The sequence below is a fragment of the Synchiropus splendidus genome, chromosome 3 (assembly GCF_027744825.2).
Source record: "Synchiropus splendidus isolate RoL2022-P1 chromosome 3, RoL_Sspl_1.0, whole genome shotgun sequence".
NCBI lineage: Eukaryota > Metazoa > Chordata > Actinopteri > Syngnathiformes > Callionymidae > Synchiropus > Synchiropus splendidus.
Window position 1 is genome coordinate 4,563,680 of NC_071336.1, and position 21,551 is coordinate 4,585,230.

Here is a 21,551-nt window from a genome sequence, read left to right on the forward strand (position 1 = left end):
CGACCCCTACTGGTAGAAAAATGCTAGCACATGAAGGTTTTTTACTAACAATTGAAAAAAAAGTTGTTGGTTTTAAACTGGAAACGAAGCTAAGCACATTTAATATTGAGGAAAGTGAATTGCTTAATTCTGAATCTATAAAGTATTAATTTGATCCTAAATTGCAGACATTTCATAGTTTTCAAGTAGAATAGGTGGGTTACAAATTAACACACAAATTAAAAAAGAACAAAATCATAATCGTACACATCAATTGAAGAAATTCACACCATGAATTGATTTTTTTTAATATACATTTTCATAGAAGTGGTAGGAAACACTAAGTAGCACATCATGACACAACATAAAACCAGGATCTTCGACTGGGTCTTCCAAGGGCCGGGGTGGTGCAGAATTTACGTTTCCACTAAACAAGAATATGAAGGTCAATCATTCAGGAGTCAGTTGAAAACAGCATTATCAGACTGACAAACGATTGATTACAGTCTTCAGACACGTGACTGGTTTAACTGTCTTTTCTTGATTGGTTGGAACAAAAACCTGCACCACCCCAGTGAATTGAAGACCATGCTCAAACATGCACTCTCAACATATGATGTTACCTTTCAAATTAGAGTTCAGACAAATTTGCAATTCTCGAATCAATAAAATGTTATAATGGAATAGAACTTAATGTCAACCTTAACCTTAGGTAAATTGAGTCATGGTATCTTACAAGTCCCACTCAGGTAACTATGAAGGAAAAATGACTCTTGAGTTTTTTTAGTTGATAGAGGCTGTGTGAGAATGTTGACCAGGTTTAACTTCCCTCTTTGCAGATACAGCTGGATTGCTTGGCAACAGATTTTTTCTGTTCACCCTTTCTTAATGTAGGTTGCTTTCAGTCAACTTAAGGTAGGTTGCTTTCTTCAAAAAGCTTGACACGTTTCTGTGTGTTACTTTTACTCACTCCAACTGTATCCAAACTCATCCTCCGCCTCCTCCTCTTCTCCTCCTGCCTCCTCCACTTGGGTGATGCTGCCAGGAGCCTCTGTCAGTGTATCTGTGTCTGTTTCACCCACGTGGGGCATCACTAGCAGGGGGAGGACAGCGCTAGGGAGGGATGCCTTAGTTGCTTCAAGCTTGGCCTTCTGTCACGCCGCAGATGGAGGTGGGAAACGATTGTTAGTGAAAAAGGCTGATGGAATCATTTTTCTCTATGAAGACCTACAGTTAGTTTCAGGAAAAATATATCAACATTACATCATCAGCTTTGGAAAGCAATTCAAGACACCATTGGATGGGATGGACATGTGACATCAGTTAATTTACACTTCACACTACAGACTTTTAAGACCCAAAACATTAAAAAAGGAAAGCAATGATTTGATGCAAAGACACAGAAAAACCAAGGTGTTAGATTTTGTGCTTGACTGTGTGTATGAACACGACTGCACACACCCAACAGTAGACGCAGAGGGTAGGACACAACAAGGACTCACAAACCTTAAACGGGGTAGGAGTGAAAGGGTTAGTTGGGGAGAGGCGGAAGACAAGACTACTGTGACAGTCAGCCTCCTACAGAGAAGAGACAGAGACCAAAACACATTAACAACACACAGCTATGACTATACACAGACAACACAGATCCACATTGTTGCCATTTGTCACCTTGCACAAGTGGAATGTCTGTGGGAATACTCACCTGCTCCTTGAGAGGTTCCTTGTCCTGACTGGTTACAGCCGTTATTGCTGACTGTCGTAGAGAGACACAAAGAAACTTATATTTAACAGTATTTTTAGTTTACCATAGGGCATACATATGAATACATATAATATATGTGTTAATATACTGTATGTGCAATAATATATATGTTCTAAAATCGCTAAAAGAACAATGTATTAACTATATACAAACTACATGTTCTCCACAATTCAAAAAAAGAATGGGCATGTCACAGGAACGGGACGGTTCTGGTGTGCGTTGTGCGTGGAAGAAATCATCATCAATCATCAAAGATAGACAGATCAAGTTCAAGATAAAAACAGACATGCATAAGTATTGAGTGCTACAAAACAACAACACTACCATTTCAAGTCATCAGACAAGTAAGAGCACACTTCCAGGGGCTGGGACAGGGGGGTCTCGCTGACCTAGGGGCCTGCAGGTGGTAAGGAAGTTTGAAAGGAGCACCCAATGGTGGTTCCAGGTTGGTTATTTAGCAGCAGAAAAAGCACTGGCAGTTTCTAGTAGTAGCAAACAGGAGTGTTAAGCTGACAAGGTGACACCAACATTGGGTATGGTGATAAAGCCTTTTTTGACAAACGACTTCTGAGAGGGATGTAGTTGCTTTTAAAAGGTTTCTATTTTTCAACTGGTTCAGCCTGTATATTTGAAGTGTTAAAGTTTTTAGAAGACATGGTTATACATTTTCCAAGATTTGTTTCACGGAAACAAACGCTCTCCAGACAGCTTCTGCACATTTTAACGCCATTGGACTTGGAATTGGAGCACAGAACAGATTACCTGACAAATGCTGTGTGGAACGCAAGTAAAAGTGTTGTGGTTCTGGATGTCAGTTAATGCAGCCGGACAACCCATTGATTCAAACTGAGACAGCAATGAGGCGCAATAGAAACGGAGACTTGAAGCAACTAGTTTGTCTTATTATCGCCAGGACAAAGCATCAAGAGTCAAAGCCAGTGAGCAACTGTACGCCCATTGTATCATACATTTTTGAACAATTACTGACATTTCTTTGCACAGTCAACAACAGAAATGCCTTTGAAAGGTTTTAAGAATCGCCGATCGCTTTGATTGTCCAAAAGCCTCAGATTTTAGAACAGGGGGTGCCACTTACTGGTCTCTGAAAATCAGGACACTGTTTTATGAAGCCTCACCAGCCCATCGCCACTTCACGTAACTGCACCTGAACTATAACAGCATTTATGCTTGTGTGTTGGGAAACACAGTGAAGAAAAATCATGGTGTATTCATAATAGCGAAGTCACGAATCACTGTGTCAATTTCAAACAATGTTCATGGACCGAGGCTAAAAAGATTATATGTTGGTGCAAATCCCACATATGGTAGAAACAGCAACAATGCATGAGATGTGTCATGTTTGAAAGATTAGTGGGTGTCGTGAAGCCATGAAAAAAGTCCCAGCAGGACACATTTAGTCACACATTTGAAGCCAGAGAGCACTTTCAAAAGACAAACACAGTTTGTTGCACTGATTCTCAATAAGTGTCACACTTAGCGGTTAAAACTGACTCATTTGTCTAATAAGCCCCTCAGGCTCTGTGGTTGTTTTCACTAACAATTTTAAAAAATGAGCACAGCAATTCTGCTTCAGACAGGCAGTTCAAGTTCCCTAAATGGGTTTAAGAAAAAGACACTGCTTCTCCCTAATGGCTCCGCAATCCAGGGGATTGAAGGAAGTGACTTACTCTTGGTCGCTGAATGATACTCTGTACCAGGAAGGCCACAGGATTTCCTGCCCGACGGATGGCTTCCACTGCTTCCTCGTGGCTAGCGTCTCTCAGATCTACTCCATCCACCTGACAATGATGCAGGAGAGACACTTGCTCTGGCAGCATATTTTTGACTCTATGTTTTCCATTCCAACATGAATCTCACATGACCTCGTCTTCTTTGAATTATTTTGTGTTGTTTTTGCGACAATGCTCAAAAACGACAAATATAAACAAATCAACCAGTAAAGCATTGTTAATTTCCGGCCATCTCCTTTTGGTAATATTGTATAAGCAAAGTCAGATTGCACTCACCTCCACTATTCTGTCTCCAGTCTTCAAGGTCCCGTTGAGTCCAGCAGGACTATCCTCCAGGATGTGTTTAATGAAGATGCCCCTCATCACCTCTCCGTTGCTCAGTCGGCTACCCATACCCCGACCTCCGACAATGCTGATGCCCAGGGACTTGCCTGGCTGTCTGAAGAGCTTCACTCTGAAGTGACGGCAAACATTTTGAGTTATTTAAACTCACCTCCAATGAAAAGGAAGTCAACAGTGCTGTGAGAAGACTTACAGTCTAGGTTGGTTCCAATTGCTGTAAGTGGAACTCTCCTCTCCTTCCCCATCCTCTCGCTCCGGAAGGAGAGGACCATCACTAAACACATTGTTAAATCACTCAGAATGTTTCCACATGTAAGAAATAGGGCATCAAAAGAGAGAGACATGCTCTAATCCCACACAGAGGAGTTGGGAACATACTTGGGAGGTGGCGATAGGAATGATGCTGTTTCAGAGAAGACGTAGTCCCTTGCTTGTCCTTGGTTGCACTTGTACTCCTCCAAATATTCAGCTGGCACATATGTGATCCTTAACAATACATCAAGTGACAAAATGTCAGTTCATGTTATTCGTTTTCAAAGTCTGGAAAAACTTGTCTCCTTGTACAACAAAGCATTAATTGTTTTAAGATGAACTATTTTAAGGGGCAGCAAAAAGTTTGATATCTTGCATTTTAGACCATATTTTTTTCTCTCAGTTACAAAACAAATTCTGAAACCACAGACGCTCCCTTTTCAATGCAGCCAACTCAGAACTAGGCTAACTAGCCATTTGAGATTTGCTTGCAGAAGCTGGGATTAGGGGTAACAGTTTTGCAAAAATAACTGGAGTCATACATATTGCCTATTTTGATATAAATGCAATGCAAGTTGAGCTATTAAGCAAGTGTGAATCTGAAATTCTGGAAGCTGATTTGATTATTGATATTTTTTTTTTTGATATTTCCGTATTTTTGTTTTTTTTCAAACATTCTTGTTGATTTAATTACGTTCTTTTCTGTTCATTCTCATATGCTTCCTGACAGTTTTGGGGACAAATGCATTAATCTATTTTTGCACTAAATAAATATACATTCCAGAGAAATTGAAATGAGCAGTAGAAGCCACAGAGAAGGAAGAGGATGCTCCTACTTCATCGCCTAATGAGTTAGACTTGTGAGGACAAATCTTTGAGACAACTATATTATGTGCTTAGCACAGTGAGAATGACGTCGAAGCATTCGCCCAGTCTGTATATTTTAAGCAGTTTTGGGTGTGCTTTTCTCCCAAACTGCCGGCATCAGTAGTTAGACCACTCCACACCCCCCAGTTCACCTCAGCATGGCTCCCAAACATGCAACAAGACAGATACCAGAGTGACACTGACACGAGTGACAAAGCAGACTGTGAGATTGAAGTCACTGATGTTAGGAAACATGGAAAATGTAATAATGACTGAGGGGAAAAAACTGTTGTTGATTTTAAAATGAACTGAATTTTATTTTGAAAAGTAAACTGAATTCAATTCTTAAGGTCCTTGCAAAGCCATGCCTGTGGCTCATCTCATGAGATGAGCATCTGGCTATGCCCTATGCCCAATTTGTGATGGGTTCCATTTAAAAAAAATGAAAGACTAAATTGTACTGCGTGGCAAGTTTGAATTTACCAAGGCAAAGTTCTATTATGTAAGCATTTAAGGGGCTTTTCACACTGCAGGTTCTGTCTCGGGTGGCCTGAGCCCGATTCGGCCCCTGCTGTGCAGCCTCGCACCTCTGTGCCTCAAGCGTCCCTTTTTTCATGCTCAGCTGGCGCTCTGCGCAAAATGGTGGCCCACAACGAAGCACGTCTAAAGGAAGTCGTCATGAGCCGCGCGACAACCTATTTATGTGCAAATGTGCGTTTCCCCAGACAAAGTGCAGGTCTCCAGCCGGGATCAAGTAGGCGGCCGAAAGAGCTTTGTCTCGAGACAGAACCCCTAGTGTGAAAGCGTCATAATTGCCTTGCTCATCTTCCTTAACAAACTACCACATTTTTAAAAGAGAAAACTGAAGAATTACACACTGCAGATCACATTAGAGTGTCACACAACACTGAAAACAGATGTCCTCCAGTTGTGTGTGGTTGTAAGCAGAAAGACTGATCTTCCAAATTCTCCACAATTATACATACAGTAGCTCAAAGTCATGTAATTACACGTCAGAGCTCTTTCCCATTCAGTCAGAGGGAGTGACTTTGTGTGACTGTGTGTGTGATGGTAATGGGTGTTATTTGTATCGTGAGTTTACTTCATCAGTTATGAGATTTAATGAGACACGCAGGTGACAGTGGAACATTAAGACAAGCAGCTGGTTATACTTCCATTTGGTTATAATGAAACACACCAGAATGAGATTGGAAAAAATAATGTTAAAACATGCAGCAGGTTAAAAGCAGTGCTGTAGATTGGTATTGTTACACATATGTAAAACATTTTGGGAAAAAAAAGCTGAAGTAGAGAACCAAATATTGAGTTGTAGATAAAATTCAGTTCAGTTTGAAAAGAGAATGAAATGAAGCGCCAGGATGAAGATGGCAACAAAGGGAAGATGTTACTCTTTTTACCATACTCACACATAAAACGGGCACAGATCGTCATCAGGTATGCAAGCAGATCTAGGATGTAAGGAGTTTGTGTTTAACCTCCGAAGCAAACCATGTTGAATTCAGCAGGAAATTTGCATTCAAAAGGCACTCCTCTGCCACCCTGAAGGTTTTGGCCAAACAATCAGTTTTTATCCTTGAAGATGACTTATACTGAAACTTTGTTTAAACAGTGTCACAAATATAACACAATCACAGAAACAAACACAGTCAACACTCCACTCAAACAAATGGGTCCAGTCATTTCATATACAAAAATGATGGCGTACTTTACACAGAATTGAGCCATGTCTCTTACAACAATCCTTAACACCTATCATTACTTATTTTGGTGTGTTGATGATCAACGTTTTGTTTGTTTGTCATCGTGATTAATTTTAGCATCTGGACAAATTGGCATTAACCACAGGACCATTGATCACTCAACACATTTTGAAATGACAAATACAAGGCCCTGGCATTGTGGCAACACTTCACAAGTGTAGATGTTATGTCCTACCTCATGTCAGGATCCAGCAGAGAATGTCTCCTCAGCATGGCACGTGCTTGAACGTTGGTCAAGTTGGAAGTTGCCTCTCCGTTGATGGCCAGTATCAGGTCACCAACACCCAGGCGTCCGTCATGACTGACGGACCCACCATGAACGATACTACGGACCAGCATCCCCAGACCCTCTTTCATGGCACTCACTGTCATGCCTGTACCAACGGTAATGTCAGTTCATGATATTAGTAAAACAAGAAGCGTCGACTCTTCACAATGACCAAATCCTTCTAAACGTTCAAAAATAGAAGAATAAATACATTTTGCAGGATTATAACTATCATTTGACTGATAACAGTCAAAAGAACCTCAATCAGCAGTCAGTCATTTAACATGTTTTGTAGTATATATTTTTTAACATAGCATTTTCATTTTATTCTGTTGCTAGTTACTTAGCAGATGCTCAAAAAATGAATCACATCTGAGTCTTATAATCTTTGAATGAATGGTATCTATGGTGGACGTATGGTAAACCTGGAGTACAACACAGGACCAATGAGGCATAAGAAAAAAAACCTTGGTGTCCTGAAGGAGGCTATTCCGTCAGTTGTGAACAAAGTGGTCGCACACCTGGCTGGCAAAATTCAAACTTTGATGGCTATGCTTTGCACAGAAATTGTGGATATTCAAGAAGATATTCACAAATGCACGGAAGAAAGCGAGAACCAGTGGGCGGAGATGGAGGTTCGTTTCACTTCACAACAAAGCCAACTTGAGGAGAAATTGGCTGAAAATGCTGAAACGAGTCATGTTCACTCATTTCTGTCCTCTTGAATCCCATATGTATTTATTAAGGGGAGAGGGAGGGTTTGGGTTTAGAATGTTTAAGGTACATGAGTCCAATTGGGTGAGCGTCGACTTCCTTGAAGAAATCAGTGTTAATGGTTGTGTTTTGTTTTGTTTTTCTCGGGGACAGGGGTGGTCACTGGCGGCCAGGTTTCTGAGTCTCTTTTTATGTTTGAAGCGGGAATCCATGGCGCAAGCATAAAAAACATGAAATCCTGGAGCTCAATATATGTTAAGATCAGAGAGAGAGAGTGGACGATTGTGTGTCTTCTGTGTGAATCTTCTTCTTTTTTTTTTTTAAATATATTCTGAAACAGAGACTCAAGGGCATCCGCCAGAAAGTTGGGAGGGGGTGTTGATGGAAACACAATGCATTTCCTGTATTTTGCTGATGTACTGTCAATAAAAAAAACAAAAAAACAAAAAATTGAGAGTGACTACATGAAATGGAATACTTTGAGCAGGAAACTCAAGATGTGTCAACGATCCATTGTCCTTCAACACTAGGAATGGTTTTAAAAAGAATAATTATTTTAATATATGTACAAGAACTAATTTAATTAATTAACAATTTTTACAAAATGCAAATGTCTGAGCCAGAATTGTCCTTTTACTGTGTGTAAAAACTGAAAATCTCGTTCACTTATTTTTTCCTGCACCAATCACAAAATAAAGCCTTGTCAGAGCCCTTGACCTCCAATGCCACTTCAGTGAAAACGATAAAATAAACAAAACAAAGATAATAAAGATGGAGGGAAATGAACACAAACCCAAGCTGGCGTTGCCCTTGACGACTGTGATGGTTCTTTCAAAACTGCTCCCCGATGTCAACGCTTGCTTGTCGCCATCCACTGTGGAATCTTTCACTGCAGCCTCCCTGTCCTTGAAGCAATAATTCAGCAGTTATTTGTGAAAGAAGATAAAAATATGAAGCAAACCAGAGTTCGAAGGAAAAATGATGAAGCAAGGAAGATTTAATGCGCCATCAGATTGGGAGTCCAATTGTAAATACAATTTTGAAAAATAACAAACTGAAAGTGAAATGCATTAGAGAATATCATGCCAACCAATGGACTGCTGCCATGGTGAGCTATGAAGTGAGTTATAGTGAGTTATAAAGTCAAACAGATTTGGTCGGTTATCAGAGCCAGTTAAAAACTTGACATAGCTGCAGCCAGGTTAAGTTAGTCAGATGATGGTGAAAAAATTCTGTGTTGACCCGAAATTGAACCTCATGTTTATGTCATCATGTGACATTCATCATCACAGCTGAAACGACAGCGATTCTTCTCCACCTCCTTTATCATACCTATGAACATCAATAGTAGTCTTCCTTCCTCTTCATCCAACATGTTCCCTGCCTCACACAATCATCACTAAACCATGAGCCCGAGGCTAGGTGCCATCAGTCCATCAACAAACATCAAGCTCTTCTTTATTTCTTGCGTGGAGACTTGCGTGGCAGTAAAAAAAATAAATCAATTAAAAAAAATAAATAAATAAATAAATTGTAACCCAGCAGTTGTGTCATGAAATAATTCTGTTCGATGTACAAATTATAAGCACTTTTCCTATTTTAGTACACATTGCTGCAGATTTATCAAAGTCCTACTGAGCAGGAATGGGTGATATGGAAAAAAAAAATGTTTCATTTCAGTGATAATGATACTTATCATGATAAATAGATTTTCGCTGTATTCTATGTGTTGTACACACTGCAGTCTCTCTTGAAACTATCTTGAAACTTATTAGTGCACTTTGTCTCCAACATCATTATGTGTTTATATTTAATTGTACTACTTAACTAAGTATGTAGGTGAGAAATTCAATATTCAGAGATTCAGTGATCAGTCAACACTAATCAGGTACATGGAAGAGAATACTTGAGCGTAGATCTGTCAAACAGCCAAATGTTTTCACTGTGGTGTGTCGCTGAGGCACCAGTTTAAAACTGTGTTTAAAACTATGATCATGAACTTAAGTCCAGCCAACACCGATGTGAGACAGTTGTCAAGAGAACTGTCTCACACCAGTGTCAGCTATCAAATGCGGCGCGCCATCATGGTCTCGTTGAGTTCAAAGTGTACCACGTGTTTATCAAATTTATCGTGATATGCAGAATTGTCATCATGAAAATTGGTTTTGGCAGTATAGCGTGTACAATTAAGTTATCGTCCATCCCTACTACTTAGCGTGTACTACATGGTGCGCACCCACTCTCATGTGATCGGTCTGGAGGAAACCTGAGTACGCCTCCCACATGAAACAGGTGCTTATCGTTGCACAGTTAAAGAGTACGTTCATGCTAATCTATGAGTTAAAATCCCTGGCAGCCGAAGTCCCACTTCCTCGTCACTCGGCTGTTTACAGATGAAAATATAAGGAACCCCTGCTTTGGTGGACTACTTTCAATCAGATCTCACCTCTGATCTAATGCAATGTTGATGGAGCTAATATGGAGGGGGGCGGGTGCAAAGCTGCACTCGAGGCAAAGTCTGGTGCACTGTAACCTAATAATGTGCTTGACTCTGGTAACATCTGGTTAGCTCTGGAGAACTTTGGGAAGCAATAATTTCATATCATCATGATGAGAAACTGATTCATGGAGAGGAGGAGTGCAACATTTGAAACGTATGTATAAGTGAGGAGAGTTGGATATTAGATCATCTTTAACTGAGGAATTCCACTATCACGTAACCGCACAGAATTAGGCTGTGCTTAAAATCACTTGACTTCAGCAAGAATTCAAAATAATTTTAAAAGAAGTAGGAAGTCAAACAGGACCACATTGATAACTGAGCTGTCCAAAGCAGTTTCAACAAGCAAAGCAGCATTAGCATTGAGAGCCAGACATCAAACATCACAGTACCTGCATTAGTTCGGCTTCAAAAGAGACTGCATGCTCCATCTGACACTGAAGTGCTTCGACAGGATCCACCTGGACTTTGGGATGACTCTCACTCTCGGCAAATTGGCCACAGGAGTGGAAGGGATCCTCCGTTGGCTCTACTGTCTGCTGGGTTAAGTATTGATCAGAACTCCTGAGCAAGTGGTTGGAGGCTGCCATGTCACTTCTCATAGTTGGAGGTGAATAAGTCATTGACTTGGTGCTGAGGTCTGAGGTGGCGAAGCACGGATTTTCATCCGAGAGCTCGAGGCGAGATGACATCTAGGAACAAACAACAGTTTTAGAAGAACTGACTAAGTCCAGTTGTGATTTATCTCATCAAGTTGTCAGTTGCTGACGCAATTTGATTCGATGAATTGATGAATTAGTTCATGGCTCAGACTGATTTGCCAATTGGATGTCACACATTTGCAGCATGATTTCCAACTGCAAATGTGACACAAACATAAAGTCTAATGGGCTATAAATTTGATGAAAATCACTTGTGGTTGGAATTTCATACAAATAAAAATATCCAAATATAATACAATACACAATAAGTAGTAATCCATTCCATGATCAAAACCTGCCTTGGGAGTGGATGAGTGCAGGTAATCCAAGTCTGCACTGCAGCTGCTACCATGCAAAGCAATCATTGATGCCTGTAAGATGTCATTGTCAGCCCCAGGGTAGCTAGGCTCCATTCCCTTCTCCTCACACATGTCGCTGGTGTCAATCTACCAGAACACAATGACGTATTGAACAAATGAGTCAAAGGCACATCAACAATCCAAACACACACATTCCATTTAGAGTCACTTGCAGCTACTGTGCAGGCTCTTTTTAATTTAGGTAAGGTAAGATACTGTATGACCTTCTATTCTACTTGCCTCCTCTAGCAATGGGTTCAGAAAATTTGGACATATATTCAATTTTGAAATGTAACAGGACGATGCAGTGAGGAGTCTTTTCAATCAGGAAAAGTTTAAGATTTTCTTGGAGGAAATAATGAAAAGTGAATTGATCTGATCTGTTCATGCTGGAATCATGAAAAACATTGAATACTAGCAATATCATTGTACATCAGTACCTCATGAACTCAACAACTAAAATCACATTTAAGCAAACAGTCATTGAAACAGAATTTAATTCTAATTGGAACAGAAATTAAAGACAAAACCTGGCTTAAATGAATAAAGCCATCAATGGCTGTCCTCACAACCAGTGCTCCATCTACTGTATGGTTATTTTTAAAGTCTCACACGAGATACTACTGTATAATGATGTAAATAGCCATGTAATTTCAGAACAGTTTCAGGATGTGTTCCTTGCGTTCAAGGTCCAATTCAAACAAATTAAACTGAACAATGATCCATCACTTCAACAAAAAAAAATAAAAATAAAAGTGGGTGTACCCTATCACAGAATGGTGGGAGTGGATACTTGTTATTCATTATTAGATTTATGAAAAACAAACCCACATTATTATTATCATTATTAATAGAGGAAATAAAACTTCCAACAACTTTTTTTGTCATTGTTGCAAAAACTGAGTTCATTGTAAAGAGGCAAAGAGGCATCATAGCTTACAGGCAGAGGTTTGGCCACACCAATCTGGACCATCCCGAGACTGGCACCCTTTAGAGCCTGCACTGCATCATCCAAACATGCATTCTCCAGGTTTGTGTCATTAACATATATCAGTCGGTCTCCTGGCAGCAACCTGCCATCGTGCTCGGCCACACCATCCGTAACTAGAGAGCGGATCACGATCACAGTTTTGGCGGGGTCCATTGGGTCCTGCAGGAATAGCAGCGGCGTCAGCGAGACACAAACATGCAGCCAATCAAACTTTTTGATGATGAGAACCAAGTTCCTTGATCTCACCTGGTAGTCCAGAATGCTGAACCCCAAACCCCCCTCTCCCTTGAAGAGTTCAATATTTTGGATCTCGGCCTCCCACATGGCCATTGGAGTACTGACAGTCTCCTCTGTGTCATGTGACACCTCTGGCTCATCAACACCAATGACAGAGCTGAGATCCATTTGCTTCTGATAAGAAAAAAAAAGACTTGAAGCACCATATATCATGTACACAAACAGTGTCCGTCTCTTTGTTGACTCCACAGCCTTAACTCAAACTTCTCTATCAGAAAGGGGTATTAGCTGTTCACAGTGGCCATTCTCCTCTACTGTCATGTTCTTCAAAATTGGGGAAACCACATATTTATTGCGTACATGAGTAATCACCCAAGTGCCAGCAAACAGACGATACCTTTAATCTGGAGACATTGGACAGAGCCTCGATTTCTGGCATATACACGTCAATATCAGACTGCAGGTTGGGGGCCGGCCTGCAGCAGGTCATGTAAACAAAGACTGGCAGCTCCTTCAAGATTCGGACCACTTCTTTGTGGGTCTCACCGATCAGAGATCTGCCATTGACCTGAACGAGGAGAGAGATGATATATATATATATGTAACGGTTGATTGTATCACTTTGAAACGGTGTGGTTATCAAGGTTGTCTATGGTGCATGATGGCAAACCAGGCATCAACTCCAGCTTCAATTACTGACCACTTGCTGTTCAATATTCATATTAGTGTTCAGTTCTGTGTATTGGTGAAATAATTCCCGCAGACATTGCCCTTCAGTTAATATTATATTGTGTCCTTGAAGTAAAAGAAGTGTGTGGCACACATGCTCTCATATACTGTGCATATAATTCTGTCTTAGTAGTGGCTGTTCATTTTTGCTGACAGATTTGGAGAACAGTTTAATGGTCAGATACACTGCATGTTTGACCCTACCTCCACCAGTTCATCCCCACTGAATAGCTTTCCACAGCGTCCCACTGGACCTTCAGGCAGGACAGAGCGGATGTAGTGATGTCCACCGTTGGCTTCCAGGCTAATGCCCAAACCGCTGCTCTCACTAAACTTCTCCACTTGGGCCACCTGTGGGTAGGTAACACTTCAGTATCTCAAAGCACAGTTTAATTACATTCCACCAATTCATTAATCATGACAAGTTGTGAGAAAACTTTGCACTTGATGCTGGTACAGAATGAAAGTCTAGGACCACTTGAAATATGTGCTGTTGACGCCCATCCACTAAATGTCGGGGGGGAGCTGAAAAGATTTCCTGGCGTGATGGAGAAAGATCATGGTGAATTTTGTCGACATTTGGTTCATTTCCTGAAAATGTTTAAGGAGCAACAGGAAAAAGGAATTTGAGAGGACTGTCCAGAAGCAGCTGCAGAAATTACAGCAAGCAGAAGTGCGTCAGATAGCAACTGATGTCAAAAAAGGTAAGAAGGATGGCAAAGAAAACACACAAATGTAGAGGGCACAGAGTCCAATGCTGAGTGGAGAACAGTGAGTCGTGGAGGTGCCCGTTGAGAAGAATGAGGAAAGCTCAACCGAGCAATGAACAGTGACAATGGCAATGAACCACCGGCGCAGCTATGTCATCATTTCAAGTACAGCTTCCCTCCTCTGCACTCTCCGGAAGAATGACAGCTCTGATGGGATTCGCTGGGGTACCGTCCATCTGCCTCAGGGATCACACCTTTTGAATTCCTGACCGGTCGCCAGATACCTGGTCCAGACATGGCTGATCCAGCCGAACATGGACCAAATTCTTACAGGTTACAGACATTATTGGAGCCAGCTTTCTACTGTTATCTCTGCTATTCTCAACAGGATCACTCCACAGTCACTTGTCTGGACAGTGACTTACTCCCGTCTACAGTCTTCTCAAAGCATAAGCGGTCTGAATCACTTTGGACAGGCCTGTTTGAGGTGACAGCCCATATATCACATGGTTTCCAGCTGAAGGGCTGCAGGATCACACAGCGCTTGCCAAATGCAAGTAAAATAGCTTAACAGGTATCAAAATTCACATGGTTTTATTTTCTTAATCAAGTATATATATATATATATATATATATATATATATATATATATATATATATATATATATATATATATATATATATATATATATATACTTAATCAAGTATATATATATATATATATATATATATATATATATATATATATATATATATATATATATATATATATATATATATGCCGTATTTGTACAAATAGATGTTTACGGCGTCTTTTTTACAAGTCAGGAGGGGATGGATTGGGGCGGGGTTATAGCCTGGGGGCTGGGCTTTGGACGCCCTGTTTCAAAATCCTAACTTAACGCCAGTTTAGCCTTGTGAGGATGCTGCATTATTCCATGTATCTGGGTTTTAAGAGAAGCAAAAGGAAAGCTACCCTCTGGTGACAAATGAACCTTGAACATGCTGACTAATGGGGAGCTTAAGTCAGGTGTAGCTGCTTATCCCAGATTTCTGCATGTGTTAGATTCCTCTGTGAGGGAATAAATACTTCGGATTGTACTTGATGGTTTCACGCAGAGGGTGCTTGTGTTTTCAACAACATTTCTCCATTCCATTGTCAGAAATTTCCAGAAAACTTATGGGACCACGAACGGTGCCACATGGTTTAACCTCTTCAAAGTATTTTTTTTTTATATTCCAGTGATGCAGGGAGTATAAACATTGTTGAGTCCTCCTTCACTCGAGTTTATTTTGAATCTGGAGACACTACGGTGACATCACCGTTCTCTGGTTTACCAAAGCAGGAGCTCCGCTAATGTCCGTCTGTAAACGGCCAAGGAAGCAGGCGGGGCAGAGCAGGTCACCTCATATGGACTGACAAGGAAGTGGGGGTTTGGCTGCCAGAGATTCTAACCCTGGTTTAGAATTCAGGTCCTGCAAAATGAAGTGTTTCCGATAGGTGGGGCACCATTTCTAATGTGAATATTTCTAATAATGGAGAGTTGCTAACAGACCCATACTGGTGTGTTCAATAGGGGTCCCATGTTTAATCTAAAAAATGTCACTACTTTCTTCTGAAACGATGCATTAAAATAAAGGCGGACATGATATGTCCTCTAACGGGCTTCTCGATTGGTTTAACCACTCCGAAGGCTGCACAGATCCAATGAGCTAAGCGCTGTGTGGTCACCACTCTCCCAGCCCACTGACCACCAAAACATATGAAAAGTCTCTCCGACTTTCGTGCCCCCTTGGTACGGTCCAGATAGGCCGCCAGGGCCCTCACTGGACAGAGCAGGTGCAAACGTGCCGCCTGCTCATCCTGATGAGGCGGAGGTGAGAAAGCCGTGACCTAAAAGCTGATGTGATCACTTTAGGGATATAAGATGGGTTCGGGCGGAGGGTGACTGAATCCCCATCAGCCCCAAAAGACAAACATGTTGGATTGATTGACAAAGCTGCCAAGTCCCCAACTCTTTTGGCAGAAACCAGGGCCAAAAGAAGTGCAGTTTTATACGACACCATGTCAATGTGAGCAGAGGCCAAAGGCTCAAAAGATGAGCCGCAAAGTCCTTCCAGGACCACTTGTAGACTCCAGCGCGGGACCACAGTCCGCGCAACTGGTCTGATCCTGCGAGCTCCACGTAAGAAGCGTTTCACAACAGGGTGACTTCTGGCTGAAAACCTACCAAAACCTTCATGGCCTGTAGTAATGGAAGCTGCAAACACTCCAAGTGTAGATACCGCACGGCCCTTGTCCAAAAGTTCCTACAGGAATCCCAGAACCCCAGACAAGGGACAAGAGACTGCAATCAGATCCGTTCCCCTGGACCAGACGTCGAACACCCGCCACCTTGAAGCATAAGCTCTGGTGGTGGCCGGAGCCCGAGCACTCTGAATCGTGGAAACCATTTTGCATTCGCTTTTGTAGCGGACAGATCTGCAACTGGTAATCCGAACCGGTTCCAGACCAATGTCATAAGTCCATCAGGGCGCCCCCTCGCAACATCCTGTCCGCTCCCACGTTGAGTGACCCCGGGACGTGGCGTGCTCTCAGTGACAGTAGATGACTGTCCACCCATACTAAGATGGATGCTGCCACCTTGTGGAGAGCGGGTGACCTGACACCCCCCTGTCGGTTCAGGTAGGCCACAGCAGTGGAGTTGTCCGACCTGATCATCACATGGTGGCCCTTGATGTAAGGTGAAGTACAAGTTCCACCGCCATCAACTCCAAAACATTTATGTGACGTGGCGGACCTGACCAGACTCCGCCCACGCTGTGTCCGTCCAGCGTCCCGCCCCAGCCCGACAGGGACGCGTCCGTGAACACGTGACGGTATCGCGGAACACAACCAACCGGCATGCCCTCCATCAGGTGTGCCCAAGAGTCCCAGAACACCAGATCCCGACGCGCCTGGCCGGACAGCACCAGTCGGCAATTCTTGTCCTTCACCGGCTCCAGCTTCAAGCGGCTGAACCATCTCTGCATTCTTCTCATATGTAACAGCCCCAGTTTCACTACTGGGTGCGCTGCTGACATGAGTCCCAGTAGCGACATGACATCGTAGGCTCTCACACGTGGGCTGTCTCTGACTGTTGCTATTTGGTCGAGCAGTCTCACCACACGCTCGTCCGACAGACGTCCCAGCATCCGGTCGGAGTCGAGCCAGATCCCTAGATACTGGACCTGCATGCAGGGCTTCAAAACACTTTTCTTCTCGTTCACCACAAAACCCAGCTGTTTGATGTGACGTAACACCATGTCTATCTGTAGTTGTGCCTCCCTCTTTGAGGACGCAAGAAGGAGCCAGTCGTCTAGATACGTCAGCAACCTGAAACCCCGTCTTCGTAGTGGTTCCAAAGCCGCATCCACGAACTTGGAGAACGTTCGTGGAGTACATCCTGTGACGCTGTAAAATGGGAACATGGAAATAAGCGTCTGTCAAATCGATTGACGTCATCCAGTCCCCGGGTCTGACGCACCCCAGCACCTGCTTTACTGTCAGCATCCTGAACGGACGCACCGCAATGTGCTGGTTCAACACTCAGAGGTCCTCCCTGTCTTCCTGATGCACTCTCGACACCGGCCCTTTTTCCAATAAGGTCGAGACCTCCTGGTCGAGACATTCTCTCTCCTGCATCGTGCAGGGTGTCGACACTCGGATCCCCTGGAACCGAGGTGGTTGCCGGCAGAACTGGAGAGCATAACCTCTCCTTAACGTCCTGTCGAACCACTCCGCGTAAAACTGAGTCAGCAGAGGAACGCCCTTAGCGAGGACCCGTCTCTCTTTGTTCCCCAGTACCGAAAGGCCAAGCCACATGCTTCACGCTGTCACTTGCATCAGCGCTTGGGTCCGTAAGAAGGCCACCATGGACACATATGCCCAGTCCACTAGGGCATAAACATAGCGGGAATGCTCGTCCGGGTGGACCTGCTTCCCCATTGCCCACGGCGAAGTGGTCGGCGCCAGACACAAGGCCAGCGTGTTGCCCAGCGGAGGGAGGCCTTTCCTCCACTCGACGCCATCCACCTTCGCATACGGTTCGTAAGCATCGGCTGGAGTCTTGATGGTCGCCGGGGCCTCCACGTCCATCTTTAAGAATCCCCACAACGACGGAATCTTCGGGCACGTTGTTGACGGCCTCCTCTTTAGCTTAGATTTGACCTTGTGCACCAAACAAGTCAAGTCTTCTTCCGCAGGGGGCCCTGGCTCCTGCGGGGGTTTTAATCCCAACCGCTCCATCGCCGACGCGAAGAGCTCCGGCATATCGTCGAGTGGGAAACGTCGTGGTGGAGGAGCGGCCGCTTCCTCCTCTACATCCTCACTCGGGCCCTCCCACAGGACCAAGCCCTGAGCCGGCGCGGGGACGTCGCCGACGAACAGAAGCTTTGGGTCCTCCTCCACGAAGACCCGGGCCTCGTCACTCTCATCGCACTCCTCCCAGGGCTTCAACTGCTGCCGCTTGCCCTTACCGTTAGTCGTTGACTGCGGCGCCGCGGGCTCGGCAGGCGTGGCCTTTTCGACCAGCCCATCGAACCACGAGCGGAGGGCCTCCCTTCTCCGCCGTTCCCTCGCAGGAAGGTCAGCGCATGCGATGCATGATGCGGTCCCAGACAGGTAAAACAACGGTCATGTGAATCCCCTTCGTCCAATAAGTACTCGCAAGAAGCGCACGTTCTCTCCATAACACCCGATGGCGATAATCCACAACGAAACAATTCAAAGGCTGAGTGACAAAAGGAGACGAATGGTGATGAACAGGGGGATTTATGGGGAGAGGTGGAGCCTTCCTGGGTGGAGAGTTAAGCCAATCAATTCTCAGGTGCGAGGCGGAGTCTCGGAGTGGTTAAACCAATAGCGAAGCCAGTTAGAGGGCGAAGCACGTATTACATAGAACCTCTATGTCTATAAAGGTGGTTCTGCTGAATTGGAGCAGTAATGGACAGATACACTTTACAGTGTTAATGTGCTTCAACAGATCAGCAAACTGATTGTGATAAACGAATTGGAATATATGCCCCCCTTATATCAAAACATCCAGTTTTTAACTGCGAAAAAAACTGCTATTGATTCATTCCAGTATGTGCAGGATGTGATGCCGTCACACTTACTATGACTTCATTCCTTGCTCCTAGTATCTCCTGCCACCTCTTAGTCAACTCATCCTCTTCAAAGGCGGTGAGCTTGATTCCTGCAAAACATTTACAAGACAGTTTGCCAGATATTAACTATCGCAAAAAATTTCTGGCCCAGTGCATTTATCGGAAAGATTTGGTTTCGTACCACGTTTGTCTTCAGTTATGACCAGAGCAACATCTGATCCTTCAGTCTTTGTCTCCAGCGTTGCTTCATCTAGGAACAAAGAGCACAACCACAATGGGATCAAATTCTTTGATGAAGCTCAATACAGTACAGGAACAGCATAATGAAACCAGCCAGAGCTCAGTCATTGGAGGGCTTATTTTCAAAAGCTATCAAGTACACATTGATGAAGAATGTAGATTCTGGTATCACCCAAAATAAAATTGTTAAACTGCTGTCAATATAACTAGAAGGCATTAAGTTGTGTCCAGTTATGTCCTGTCAACCAGCCAATGACACAAATCTGCGACAAGCTGTTCACATGTTGTTCTACACTGCAAAAGTCAAGCACTGACTGAACCTCAAATGACCCTAGTGTAGCTGAGATCTTAGACGATGGTAATGAGGCTGTTGTTTAGATTGCAGTCACTGCCAATTTTGTGTTATTATAGATTGAAGTGCAATCAATCCTGGCAATGGGCTGCCTTTGATTGTTGTTTGTCAGTTTTGAGAAGTAGTAGTTATTGGTTTTTTTTCTTTCCTATGGTCCAGCACTCTCCAAAAACAAGCATATGCACAGTCATTTTCTTCTCAACATTATGCTCTACAGCAGGCCTGGCTCTTTTCCCAGTTTCATGCGGCTCTTCACCAAACTTTGTCATTCCCTAAACTAAACGTATGGCATGTGTTTCACCTGTTATTCATTGTCCTTACATATTTGTAGGATGTGGCTCTTTTCAGCAACAAAGTAAAACAATGTGGCTCTTAGACTCTGACTGGTTGGCCACCCCTGCTCTACAGGATGGTCATACTGAAGTTACCTGCAGTTCAAGAAAAATATGTACATGTCCATTTGTAGTACTCAACTGTGATCCACCAATTACAAAGAAATCGATTATACTTGTGAAATAAAATACAGATTCAGCAGGGTAAACTACAAGAAACTTGGTGCACACTAGACAATTATTCAGTTTGTGCACCAGAGACATTGCCATTCGTGAATGTCACAGCAATTCTACGCCAAGTTACCTGATTAAAGCGACGCAGTATCACAAACTGTTTATATTTTGCATGTCTTCCTGCATTGACTATAACTACGACTATTTCTCAGCTCACAGGACCATGATGTGCAGTCCAAAAAGTCAACTCTTCTCTCCGACTTCCAAAAAGCTAATCGGGATTGACCTCAATGATCTCAAACTGTCTCCACTTTATCTCGATCTCTTGCTCTAAAATCCTCTTTTCTATTTCTCTCACACTTCATTGACTTGAAAAGAGATTTCCAACCGTCCATGAGCAACCTAAACTGCAGCTTATCCATTCCAGCTTGCCAGGAAATCCTTAATGCATCTTTCTCTTGGATTTTTATATTCATTGTGATAAGATGCAACAATTTGGTGACACTTGAACTGTTATTCAGCTACATTTCTAATTCACCTCACCTTTTTTCAGACCTGGACGCTGTTGTATAGTGAGTCTCCAAGGACTTTCTTACCAACATTCAATTGGACTCGAGTCCAGGATGACTATTTCAGGAGCAAACCTACCCTCCTTCTCTCCCTCCAGTTCCAGCTCCTTCATAACAGTGGTGGTTGTGGGGATTGTAGTGGACGGAGGCAGGATGGTAACACTAGGGGTCACAGCAGGAGGGATCTCCTCAGGACGGAAGCCTCGGCGGATCAGCTTAAGATAAACAGACTGTCCCGTATGGCGAAGGACCTCCACTGCCTGTTGATTTGTGTACCCCTGGATATTAAGTCCATCAACCTGTAGGGCCAATCACAATTAGAAGTAACCTTCCACTAGAATAATGCCATTGTATTTGTGGTTTTATTTAGAGGCTATAGTTTCCATTAGTACAAAAAATAGAACCATATTCAGAAAGGTTGATTGTAATGTAATTCATTATTATATGGTGTAAAAATCTTCAGTGTACTGACACTGAAGATGACAATGTAGCAATCCTTGAGGAGTATTTCAATAGGAATGGTGCTGAAGCGAAATGAAGTCAGCGATGAGTCACTTCTTCCTTCTGTTACTCATTGATATTAAAAGATCCGGTTATATAAAATCCAATGCTGGTCTGAACCCTTATGGGAGAGTGCGGTTTCTCTTGTAATATATTTATGACTTGGATTGTGAAAATTCTACCACTATGCTGTTAACAAGTTCTGCAACATGAATTAACTAACACATCAACTAAATTTGAAGGTTTGTGGGTGTTCAACTGTTATCAGTTATTAAGTAATAATTGCACT

General features: G+C 42.9%; 1 protein-coding gene across 9 annotated transcripts in view; it reads right to left on the minus strand.

Annotated features, from left to right (window-relative positions):
- LOC128755622 (multiple PDZ domain protein) overlaps window positions 1-21,551 on the minus strand; it is a 45,520-nt gene that overhangs the window by 10,534 nt on the left and 13,435 nt on the right. For 5 of the 9 annotated variants that reach the window (XM_053859400.1, XM_053859401.1, XM_053859403.1 and 2 more), the window contains exons 11-29: window positions 20,841-21,060; window positions 19,276-19,344; window positions 19,104-19,183; window positions 13,441-13,587; window positions 12,905-13,075; window positions 12,517-12,681; window positions 12,220-12,429; window positions 11,220-11,366; window positions 10,612-10,911; window positions 8,513-8,624; window positions 6,913-7,111; window positions 6,384-6,425; window positions 4,216-4,323; window positions 4,031-4,111; window positions 3,772-3,949; window positions 3,433-3,543; window positions 1,685-1,735; window positions 1,486-1,557; window positions 950-1,130 (exon numbers count right to left, since the gene is read on the minus strand). In XM_053859400.1, the coding sequence (XP_053715375.1) occupies window positions 950-1,130; window positions 1,486-1,557; window positions 1,685-1,735; window positions 3,433-3,543; window positions 3,772-3,949; window positions 4,031-4,111; window positions 4,216-4,323; window positions 6,384-6,425; window positions 6,913-7,111; window positions 8,513-8,624; window positions 10,612-10,911; window positions 11,220-11,366; window positions 12,220-12,429; window positions 12,517-12,681; window positions 12,905-13,075; window positions 13,441-13,587; window positions 19,104-19,183; window positions 19,276-19,344; window positions 20,841-21,060 (2,644 nt within the window). The remainder of the gene's footprint in view (window positions 1-949; window positions 1,131-1,485; window positions 1,558-1,684; window positions 1,736-3,432; window positions 3,544-3,771; window positions 3,950-4,030; window positions 4,112-4,215; window positions 4,324-6,383; window positions 6,426-6,912; window positions 7,112-8,512; window positions 8,625-10,611; window positions 10,912-11,219; window positions 11,367-12,219; window positions 12,430-12,516; window positions 12,682-12,904; window positions 13,076-13,440; window positions 13,588-19,103; window positions 19,184-19,275; window positions 19,345-20,840; window positions 21,061-21,551) is intronic. The other 4 variants (XM_053859406.1, XM_053859404.1, XM_053859402.1 and 1 more) reach the window with 3 other exon arrangements.